The 12,335-nt window shown below is 39.1% G+C and overlaps 1 protein-coding gene across 1 annotated transcript in view; it reads right to left on the bottom strand.

Moving 5' to 3' along the window:
- Positions 1 to 12,335, bottom strand: part of PELI2 (pellino E3 ubiquitin protein ligase family member 2) — a 73,407-nt gene that overhangs the window by 40,324 nt on the left and 20,748 nt on the right. Inside the window, exon 2 of the mRNA XM_058162990.1 lies at positions 10,614 to 10,743. Within this exon, the coding sequence (XP_058018973.1) occupies positions 10,614 to 10,743 (130 nt within the window). The remainder of the gene's footprint in view (positions 1 to 10,613; positions 10,744 to 12,335) is intronic.

Here is a 12,335-nt window from a genome sequence, read left to right as displayed (position 1 = left end):
CCTGGGAGAAAGGGAAGGGAAAGAGCAGTGGAAAAGCGGTAGAACTCCCCAGAGGCTTTGCTTTGTAAAAATGAAGCCTCGGAGGATTGAGTCCCGCATAACTCCGCTGAGCTCCGAATCCAGCACGCTCCTGCAGTAGCAGGAAAAGAAGAAAGCGACCACCTCTGCCCAAGTGATTTTTCTTTGGATTTCTGGATGCAGACGGAACAAACACAAGTGATCGATCATTGGGATTGCAAGTATTGAACCTGACTTCAACCCTTTAAGAAAAGAAACTTTCTATTGTTTTAATTAAGATTGCTGAAAATGGCATCTGAGAGGAAGTGAAAGTTGGAAGCTGTTTGTGTAATCAAGTGGAGACTGTATTTGTGGATTGTAACAAAGTGGAGGCTCTCCTATATTGAAAGGAAGAAAGATAGAAAAAGTTTTTTTTTTAATTTTATATCTTTGATTCTGACTTTATAACTGAATTTTAACTTGGACAAAATGTTTTGAAAAAGAAGATAAAGTTCCTACTGCAATTCTTCTTATTGGGAATTATTACAGATTGTACAGTAATTGAGACTAAGCTGATTTTAAACTTAGTAACAGCGGCAAGACTATTGATAGGACAATATTGGAAGAAAAAAGAGTTACCTACAATAGAAGAATGGATATTGAAAGTTGCTAATTTGGCTGAGATGGCTAAAATAAAAATATTTTATTCAGTTAGAAAAATATCTAACTGAATGGAAAAAATGGATTGAATATACGCAAAATAGATATCAGATTAAGAGATATCAGATTGCCTTTGAATGATTAGGATGTATTTATCTCTGATTTGTATGGGGGAAATTAGGATTTGAGAAGAAGGGGAGGATTATAATTTGTGTTAGGGAAAATTTAGCGTATGATTGTTTTTTCTTTTGAACTATACCTTGTGTTTGTTCTGGGAAGTCGGGGAGGAGGAGGGGGTTTTGGAGGGAGGGGAGGAGGAGGAGGAGGGGAAAGGGAAAAATTTTTTGTAAAAACATTTTCAATAAAAAAAAAGAAGAAACTTCGGGGGCCAAATTGAATAATCTTCTATCTAGTGCTGAAGGATTCGGACCCAAGGCAGGGACATTCCATTGGTGAGTAAGAACATCATGGAAGAGTTTTGGGCCTGGGATCTCGACTCCAGTGTTGGTTCCTCAAATAGGGGAATAGAAGGCTGACTAGGCTTGGAAGTAGAGTCAGAAGTAGCAGGTGCAGCAAGGCCAGTGGTAGCCCTGGCCTTATGCAAGAGAGACCTAAAAAGCTGAGGCTTGAAAAGACCTACAAACGAAGGCTGGTCTGGAGAAAGATCCTCATCATCAGATAAATCTAAATCCTTGCATCCTCTGCTTCAGAAGAGGTATAACTAGGAGAAACTCCAGTGAGAACTTGAGCTCCTGAATGGGCCTGATCCATCGACAACTGAGACTGGCAGTCTGCTGCAGTATCACAGTGAGACACCCAGGACTCTGTTCTACGTTGTAATTCTGTAGCTAAACTTTTTTGAATTGCTGCCTGAATCATGTTGGCAATTTCAGGAGGAATAACTGGTTCTTCTCTCGAACCCGTGGGATCTGCTCTTTCCTCCCCTCCTAATGAAACACATTGCTGAGGAGGAGGTAGCTGAGATGGAACATCAGTGGAATTACTCTGAGGAGCCAGGCCAAAAAGTCTCTCATTAATCCCTCCTGTTTTAGCCAAAGAGGGAGAGCCTCCATCTGGAGAAAGGGTTAAAGGGACATCCTGCTCAGTCATGGTGACCCCAGGACTTTGAATGGCAGAAGTAGAGGATTGGGCTGAGGCAGCAGAAGTAGTCTGTTGTGGGGAGGCTTCCTGAAGGGCAGAAAGGCGAACAGCCTTTTCTATAGCCTTCTCAATGGCCTTGTGGCGTTTAAGAGCATCCTTATCCTGAGTAGGAAAAGTCTGCCCTGACCTAGAGGATTGAGGTTTTGAGGGCTTGGACTTCTTTGAAGAGTGTGATGACTCAGGAGTTCCTCTAGAAGTAGGGCCTCTTTTACGAGATTGATGAGAGGCAGAGTCGGCCATTTTGAATAATAGACTAGGCCTCTAAATGCCACGAGGCAAATCCAAGATGGCGGGCGCTAAATGCCCTGATTAAAGCCACCCTAAAAAAAAAATCCAAATGAATATCAATAATGAGCTATAAGGGGGAATAAGAGAGAAACCCCCTAAGCTCTGTGCCTCTCAGGAAAAAAAGGTAAGCTTCTCACGCTCAGAGGAGTAGTCCGATGAATCCTTGTTAAAGGGCAATCCAGAGGTCCTCCAGGCACTCCGAGGCTTCCCTCTGTCCAAGGGGAAGGCGCCTGTAGCCCACGAGGCTTCGGAAAGCCGAGGGCGAAAAGCCGGTCCTAGGTGCGGCTGCAGCTGGCGCCTCTATCAGCTGTGAAGCAGTAGCTTGTAAAAAGCCCACGCGCGGCTTCCTGGCATTTAGAGGCTGCTAAATGCTTGCAGCCGGCTCTGGCGGCTGCAAAGATCTCCGTTGGGCTGGAGAAGAGAGCGATATGCAGCGTGAGCCATCCACACTCTAAAAGAACAAAGCCTGCCACCAGCTCCTGGGAGGCTTTGCAATTCCGCCCACAGCAGCTTCAGTGGGCTCGGGCGTGAGCCCTTCTCGCTGGAAAGAGGCCCCAAATGAAGTTAATTAGGGAAGCCGCTGAGGATTTCTAAGGAATCCTCCTAATTCTTCTTTTAGTGTTTTTTTTTTAAATTTAAATTATTTTCAATAATTGCTGGACAGCTCAGCAAAATGTGTCTTGTCTGATCAGAACTGAGTCTGAAAGCTGGGAAGCAGAAGGAAGAGGAGGAGCTTCTCAACCGGCAGACTCAGTTGTCATCAGACAGGAGTCATTCCCCATCCTGACTGCTGTCCCAGCAATCGAAGAGAATGATGTTTTAATTAAGTTTTCTCAGCTCACATTTAACTTCTAAGAGTACAAATATAGTCAGTCAGAAAAAGGCTTTTGGCCTTCCAAAAGAGCCTGAAGAGCTGGTTTTGCCAACTGTCTGGGGCCCCAATTGGGGCATGTCATTCTGGAGGGGGTTAATAGAGTAAGATAAATCCCATCCCATCCCTGTGTGTAACTTGCTCCCTTCCCTCCCATCTTTGTCAGTTTTAACTCATTTCTAGTGTTACTATTTATTATTTTAATGTTTTAAATGTTTTATCTTGTTGTTTTTAATTGAATGTAAACTGCCTAGAGTCACCTGTAGCCAAACTGGGTGGCATATAAGCTTAATGAATACATAAATAATACTCTAATAAAAAATAAAAAATACTCTAATAAACAATTTGGTTTCAGAAAAAAATTATCATGTAATTTGCAACTTATGGACTACAAATCTTGATCAGGGCAAAGCAATAGATGCAATCTACATAGACTTCTGTAAAGCTTTTGACTCAGTAGTATATGATAAACTTCTCATAGAACTAAAATCCTACGGCATCTCAGGACCCCTCCACAATTGGATAACAGCTTTCCTATCAAACAGACAACAAGTGGTCAAAATTGGCAATGCTCTATCAAATCCTGTTCCTGTCAAAAGTGGCGTTCCCCAAGGCAGCATTCTTGGACCAACACTCTTCATATTATACATTAATGATCTCTGTGACCATATTACAAATAATTGTGTTCTCTTTGCTGACAATGTCAAACTATTTAACACCACCAACAGTACAACTACCCTTGACTTTGTATCTGAATGATCTAAAACTTGGCAACTCCAAATCTCAACCAGCAAATGCTCAGTCTTACATATTGGAAAAAAGAATCTAAACACTAAGTATAAGCTTGATGGACATTACCTTGCAGATGACCCCCACCCTGTTAAAGACCTTGGAGTTTTCATATCAAATGATCTAAGTGCCAAAGCCCACTGTAACTACATCGCAAAAAAGGCCTTAAGAGTTGTAAACCTAATCTTGCGTAGCTTCTTCTCCAAAAACACTACACTACTAACCAGAGCATATAAAACATTTGCTAGACCAATTCTTGAATACAGCTCGACTGTTTGGAACCCATACCACATTTCTGAGATCAATACAATTGAACGTGTCCAGAAATATTTTACAAGAAGAGTTCTCCACTCCTCTGAATACAACAAAATACCTTATGCCACCAGACTTGAAATCTTGGGTTTAGAAAATTTAGAACTACGCCGCCTTTGACATGACCTGAGTTTAACTCATAGAATCATCTATTACAATGTCCTTCCTGTCGAAGACTACTTCAGCTTCAATTGCAACAATACACGAGCAAACAATAGATTTAAGCTTAATGTTAACCGCTCCAATCTTGATTGCAGAAAATATGACTTCAGTAAGAGTTGTTAATGCTTGGAATACACTACCTGACTCTGTGGTCTCTTCCCAAAATCCTCAAAGCTTCAACCAAAAACTGTCTACTATTGACCTCACCCCATTCCTAAAAGGTCTTTAGGAAAGGGCGTGCATAAGAGCACAAGCGTGCCTACTGTTCCTGTCCTATTGTTTCCTTTCCTGTCCTATTGTTTCCTTTCATTATATCCAATTAATATAGTTATTACATACTCATATATATATATGCTTATATATTGTATATATTGTATAGTTTTTTCATATTTATGCTTATATATACTGTGTGACAAAATAAATAAATAAATAAATAAAATAAATAAAAAGATACAATGAAAAGGACGACTTGGGAAAAGCAGATGACATGTTGGGAGTGCTTTTTAGTCACTTGCCATAAATATGCATTTCTGGTTCCAGAATAATTATATATTCGGAAAAGCAGTGTTATGCCCCTGTCTGTCTTCCAACTTATATAGCAGGGAGTGATGCCTATTTATATCTCACTAACATTCTGCAGGATTTGGCTGTCAATTTACAGTCTCTTAGTGGCAATCAATTTAAATACTTATTTTAAGTAAAGTATCTCTATAAAGGAATGGTGGTACTCATGGTAGAAGAAGCTTCCTTTTAATGTTCAAATTAAAGAAGAGCCAGAAACTCAGAACTGATAGACATTTTGTCAATTTCAATTCCTACTCCCCTTTCTTCCAGGAAAGCAGCTTTAGCCAATTTGGACAATATCCACATACTGTATGTGCACTTCCAACTTTTACAATGCAATGGGCACGCTGTGTCGAGGGCCGAGGCACGAGAAAAAGCCATTGTCAAAGCAATGGTTAGTTAAGCCTGGGCTTGGGCCAACAATGTGATGTGAGTAAAAGGTTCCACCCTAATACGCCCAAGATAAAGGGAGGGAAGGTAAAGTGAAATAATCTGTTATTGAAACTTTACAATAAAAGTAGTATTGATGAACATGAAGTTCGATTCCTACTCTGATCTAGTCTGAAGGGTTTAACGAGATCACTGGGTATTTTGCCTGTGCAAGTCTAACTAATTAGAGAACACCCTGATTGAGGAAGGCGGCCTTTAAAAATACTCATTTGGAAAAAAATTGTTGTGATAATTATATAATACTTAGATTTCATTTTAACCATAATTTGTTGAACAAACAAAGTTGCAGACAAAGCAGTTATAGCTTGCTTAGCCTATTCCATATTCTTATCTCATTTTTTCTGAATACCTAGAAGAAATGAATTATGATAGTGGATTCATACATAATAAAATAAATCAAGATTTATAAATTGACAGTTTACTAGCTATGGTTTACTGCTATTTTGTCACACATCACATTCAGTCAAAAATAGATGTCAGAGTATATTTACCATTATGTAAACACTAAAGCAATGAATCTATAAGGTAAAGATAAAAGTTCTCCTCGCACATATGGTGCTAGAAACTGTCTCTAAAATATGCAAGTTTTTATTCTAACATGGATTTTATTCAAAGAAGGGAACAGTATTGTTCTCTGTTTTGAAACCATGTTACTATAGAACATGCAAAAGTACATTTAGTTCTTTTGGTTTAGGTTACAGCTCCTTAAGCCACCAGAAAAGCAATATAAAGTAAAGGTTTTGCTAAAGATTTCAGAAAGAGCACTAGTTGTAACTCATTTTATCACTGTTTTCTGGGCAGACACCCGAAGCTATATTTACACAGCAATTTTAAAAGCATAAAAACTCCTTCAAGTTTTCCCATTATATTTATTAAACTGTGATTAGAAACAGTATCAGGTAACTGCATTATAAATCCAAGGTGCATTTAAAGAAAAAAAGATACAGAAAATACAAAAAAGTATTACTACAATGTAAATAAAGAGACAGATACCGCAAATACAAATGTATCATATATCTAAAGTATAGTATATTGGTCTGTTGTTATTGAGATAAATCATAAAATCCATCCAAATTTAATAAAACTGTTGTACTGCTTCTGATGTCTCATTACATATTTTAACTTTATCTGTTTTTTTTCCTAATGTGGTAATTGAAGAGACCTTGTTAATTCAAATCTCAAATGTTATCTAGTTTTCCAATGTTGTGCAATTATTGTTTTGACTGCTGAAATTACACAGATAAGTTCTTTATTTACAAGATGAAACTTTAGGCTTAAAAATAAATGCAATAAGCCAACTTGGAACATATTTTTTTTGTTTAGTAATGTTACTTATCCCCAAAAATTTTACACCAAAAAGGGTGTAGCTTTATCACATGACCACTACAAGTGAAAAAAAGTGATTTTTTTTTAAAAAAAAGAATCTCTCCAACCTTGGGAAGAATAGTGTGTGTAAGACACAGACACACACACACAGACACACACACACACACACACACACAGAGGGAGGGAGGGAGGGAGGGAGGGAGGGGGAGAGAGAGAGAGAGAGAGAGAGATGTCATGTCTCCCAATTTTATCCAGTAAATCTGATTTTGGATATAGTGCTGTTACCAGCACTTCTATAACTAGATTGAATAATATAGGTAATAAGACAGGGGTATCAAACTCAAGGCCTGCGGGCTGAATCCGGCTCACAGGCTGCTTAGATCTGGCCCACAGGGCCGGCCTGGAACTATTAAAGGACCAGCCCACAGTGCCTCTGCTGGCCAAAACCTGTTGCAGGTGTCAAGGTTGACCTGCTGACCTGGCCGAAGCCATCTTGGAGCTTCAGTGTTGCCACACTGGAGCCAGGGATCTGACTTCAGCCAGATCAGCTTCAGGGTTGACAGCAGGAAGCCATGGAGGCTGAAAACGGGCCACACAGGGGCTTTGCAAAGTCCACCGTGGCCTGTTTTTGGCCAGCAGAGTGTTGCAGGAGGCCATGGAGGCCGAAAGTGGGGTGGCCCGTTTTGGCTAGTAGAGTGCCGCAGGAGGCAGCACCTTTTTCACCTTCTCTTTAACAGTATCTGCCAAGCAGAACTAGATACCCTCCAAGATTGGGTTATTCCCCCCCCCCATATTTCCACCCAAATATTAACCAGGCTTAACTCTGCATAGCTTCTAAATCCAGATAAGGAGAACCAAATGCTAAGCTTTGAACTACTGCGATAATTATTGTATCTAAACTTTGAGACTCTGCCTCCTGAAGCTGATCTATTTCACACTTGATTCATTTAATATTGTTCTTTTTAACTTTCAAAACAGCCAACGTGCTAAAACATCTCCCCCGCACCAATCTCTCCTCCCACCCTACAGTCCTGGTGAAAAAAATGGCTGCCACAACTGGGAACTGGCTCTTCCTTTGGACTGAGTGAAAAGTCTGGGGCTTAACGAGCAGGAGGTGTGGCTAAGCAGTTCAAATAAATATATTCACTCAGTCTCTGATGATTGGATAGTGGATTAACCCATTAATGGATCATCCGTACAACACACTGGAAAACATTTGGCAGCAGCATAATGACATAAATACAGTTGTTTTAAAACTGACTAGACCCCAATACAGCAAGGTGTCTATATCATCTTTCAAATCATTTTCTAAATAGAAGCTCATTAGAAGATACATCAATTTCCATGGCCTGTTTTGGCTGGCAGAGCGCTGAAGAAGGCAGCACCTTCTTCACCTTCGTTTTAGCGGCATCTGCCAACTAGAACTAGGTACCCTCCAAGATCTGGATGGCTGTTGTTCAGAAGAGCCAAAAACATCTGGCTCTTCACCCAGGTCTTTGATGAGAGTGAGCCCCCTCGTATCACTGAGTTTGTCATCTTTTATCTTAATCTTTTACCTGTGAATGATTTAATTGTTGTTTTTTTTATTGTTGTGAGCCACCCAGGGTCATTGAGAATTGGTGGTATATCAATTTTGTAAATTATTACTAATATTAAGTCAGGGATGAAATGTAAAATTGTTTGACACCCTGTGATAAGAGATAACCCTGCTTGGTACTTTTTAAAATCCCAATAGAATCTGAATCAAAGCTGTTAAGTCTTATCTGCACTAGTTGTTCCATATATATGTTCAATCATCTTACAACAGCCAGCCCCAATTCTAGATTTATTTAATATTTGTTTTAAAAATGCTATTTCCAGAAAATCAAAGACTTTAAACTTTAAATATATCTAAAAAATACATTACTAGTAGTAAAGCTTAATTAGTTTTACTAATTTCTATAGTAGTCAATAGTTTTCTGATTGGATAGTTATGTTTTAAATTGGAATAAAATATTAATTAAATATAAATTTACATTCATATGTTAAATATATGAATGATGTCACTTATAATCAGTGGTTAGCTAACAATTTTGTGTATGGTTTATAATCCACATTGAGTAGTGAATTGGGCCTATAAAATGACAATTTCTGTGAATTTGTAGCCATTTTAAAGATCAAAATAATCTTAGACTGTTTTCAAGACTCTGGAAAAGGGCCCTCTTGGTGCAAACTATTGTATAAAAATAAAAATTCAAATATTAACATCTCTTTAAATTTTTTATAAAATTCCCCTGATTGCCCATCAGGACCAGGAGGTTTTCCATTTTGAATAGAACTAAAGACTTCAGAGATTTCTGAAACACAGAAAGGAGATTCCATAAATTGTATATGGAATTCTGGAATTAATTCTGGGAATGTTATCTTTACTTGGAAAAAAATAATCTGCAGGAGATTTCATCTGTCTGCAAATAATCTCTCTCCTTTTATTTTCTATCTGTTTCAGGGCTGAAATCCTACTGGTTTGGACCGGTTCGGGTAAACGGCTAGGGATTATGGGCATCAGTTTGCTGGAACTGGTAGTAATTACCCCTCCTTGGCCCCACCCACACCCGGCCGGTTGCCACTCACCTCTTCCGGCCACTCAATATTCCACAGAATTCAAAGTTAAATGCAGTAGAGAGAATGCTAACTTTTCTCTCTACATGCACAAGGGAGCTGCTGCAGCCTGTCTCTTTAAGGTAGTCCCCAAAAGGGAGGGGGCCAGGAGGGAACTATAAAGGGAACAGCAGTTCCACAGTGAATGGAGGGAGAAAAGTTAGCATTCTCTCTGCCAGAGAATTCAAAGTTAAATGCAGCAGAGAGAATGCTAACTTTTCTCCCTCCATTCACAACGGAGCTGCTGCAGCCTGTCACTTTAAGGTATCCCCAGGAGGGAGGGGGAGGGGGGAGCATCTGGAATGGAGCCGTTTTTGTGAAAGGCAGGAAAATGGGGAAGGGGATTTTCCTGCCTGTCATCCATTCCTTAATTTCCGCAAAGACTAAGGGAAGGATAGTAGGCAGGAATATTCCACTCCCCATTTTCCTGCCATTCGAAACAAGGAGTGGCTAGAAAGGGAGGGGCTGGTCCGGAGCCCCTCGATGTGAGTGATGTCGAGTTGGCCATGCCCACCCAGTCACATGATCTCCTCCAAAAAAGCCACACTCACAGAACCAGTAGGGAAAAATTTTTAATTTCACCCCGATCTGTTTGTATATTATACTAACTGATACGGTTCTGTTATGTGTTTTGCTATATTGTTAACTTCTGAATAAAGTTTACTTACTTTTTGCAATGATATTTTTAAAATTATGCTCATCTCATGTTCCTTAATATTGCCTTCACAATATTGCATCTCATTCTTACTAATGTTCCATTTGTATTATTTTCTTTGAGTTAGTTGTTGCTTTGCTAATGCATTGCATAGCATTATAGGATTAAAACATGAATTCTAAGTAAATGAGTTATCTCTTCTAATTTGAGCATAATAATCACTGGAGTGTGCAAAAAACTTGAAAAGATCTAAATATTCATATGTAGTTTATCCTAGAGTGGGATTCATGTCTACCTGAATAAAATATATGTGCTTTTATTGCAAGATTCATAATTGTCCATGCATCTATGAATCCATGGCTATGGATTAAATTTTGAAATGCATTCCAGTCTGAGGTTCTAAAGTTTCAACATGGTGGGGTTTGTTTGTTTTTTTGTCATTTTGTAAAAAAAATTTCCCGAGTTTTCTAAGACTCAGAATGCCCTAAACCCCTTCTAATAGTTATGTGTGTGGGAGGGTGTGTGTGTGTTTGGAAATACTACTTCTCTGAGTATGGACAATCTCTGGAAAATTGGTATAGAACTGTATATTTCTAGTAACATCAAACAGCTAGTGTGAATTAGAAAGAGAATATCAGAACTTAAAGAACATTCAAGCTGTATAGTTACCAACATATTCAATCATTGCTGCTCGGCAAAACTTAGTATTGAGACCCAAGGTCTGAGAATTAGTGAAAATACCTTAGATGCTTGAGGTGTTGAAATCACATGAACAGTGCTAGGTTTGACGCCATTTGCTTTAGGTCTTTTATAAAGGGCAAATCTGCTTTTCCTACGACCCCGGTCACCATTAGGGAGGCAGCCATTGTACCTATGAAAAAGATATGTGTTTGTTATTTCCATTTGCTGAGCATGCAGTGAAATAAAAATTTTAAGTCTTTGAAGACACATATACAGGGGCAGCAACTCTCAGCTATCTCTGATAAATAAAAGACCACCAGATTGTTCTATAACACATTAAATCTATAATACATTACCTAAAAGATAACAAATGAAACAATTTCAGATAAATTAACTGACCATAAGTTGCATACTTGTTTCTAATGTCTCCCAAACTCCCCTTAAGCATTCAACTTTATTTAAAAATGTGTATATAGCTACTTATATTGTGAACCATAACCCTGAGCACTTCACAAAACGATAAAAAATATCAACACTCCCAACAATTGCCATAACAATTCCTGGCACCCTAAGACAATACTTTCTCAGACATCAGCATTCCACCTTCTGTGCTCCAATCTCATTCCTTTCTAACACATGTAGAAAGACCCAGATATAGAATGCCTTCCAGAAGAACAGGGGAATAGAGCTCTGCTGGATCTCCAGGAGGAAGGGTATTCTAATGGGCAGTGAGAGATATGGATAAGGCACATTGCCAAATGACAACATTTAAAGGAAGAGATCTGGAGTATGCCTATCATATCTAACCTGGGGGAATGGGTGGAATGGGATACCCTCAGGGAGACGTGGTCCCCCAAGTAATTTAGGGCTTTAAAGGTAATAATCCCCCTTGAATTGCACTGGTGGGGAAATGGAAGCCATATTGCTTTCATTAGAACAATGAGCCCTATCCAACAGATGATTGAAGGTCTGGAGACTAAAACATATGAAGAACCATTGCAGAAACAGAGTACGGCTAGTTTAGAGAAAAGAAGGACTAACTAAGGGTGACATGATAACAATATTCCAGTATTTGAGGGGCTGCCAGAAAGAAGAGGGGGTTAACTTGTTTTCCATACCCCAGAAGGCAAGACAAGAAACAATGGATGGAAACTAACCAAGGAGAGAAGCAACCTTGAATTAAGGAGAAACTTCCTAACAGCAGGGACAATTAACCAGAGGAACAGCTTGCTTTCAGAGGTTGTGGGTGCTTCGTCACTGGAGATTTTTAAGAAGAGCCTGGATAGCCACTTGTCTCATTGTACAGGATCTCCTGCTTGAGCAGGCGGTTGGACTAGAAGACCTCCACGGTTCCTTCCAGCTCTATTCTGATTGATTGACAGTTCTTGCAGCAGCAATGTAATATGAGTAAACTGTGGACTGCCCAGAAGTGCACGCACTGCAATATTTAGAACCAGATGTAATTTCCAGATAATCTTTAAGGACTGCCTCATATGGATATATTGTAATAATCCAATGAGGAAATGACAAAGGCATGAGTAAACATTAAGCTGTAAGTTTTGTGAGAACTATGACTTCACATACTATAAACTTCAGCTAAAAAGTTGCGTAAGAACAAAAATGTAAAATATCTACCACAATTGTATGTGTATGTTTCAATCGTTTGTGACAGATATGCAATGCTTGCGGGCTACAGATATTCTGAATTCAGCACTAAGAAATGCTTCCTTCTCGGTGATGATCAATAAACGTTTATTATTATTGAAGGATTTCAGATATGGA

This window comes from Ahaetulla prasina, chromosome 1 (assembly GCF_028640845.1).
Source record: "Ahaetulla prasina isolate Xishuangbanna chromosome 1, ASM2864084v1, whole genome shotgun sequence".
NCBI lineage: Eukaryota > Metazoa > Chordata > Lepidosauria > Squamata > Colubridae > Ahaetulla > Ahaetulla prasina.
Note: the sequence above shows the minus strand (reverse complement) of the source record. Positions and strands in the feature narration are given on the sequence as shown.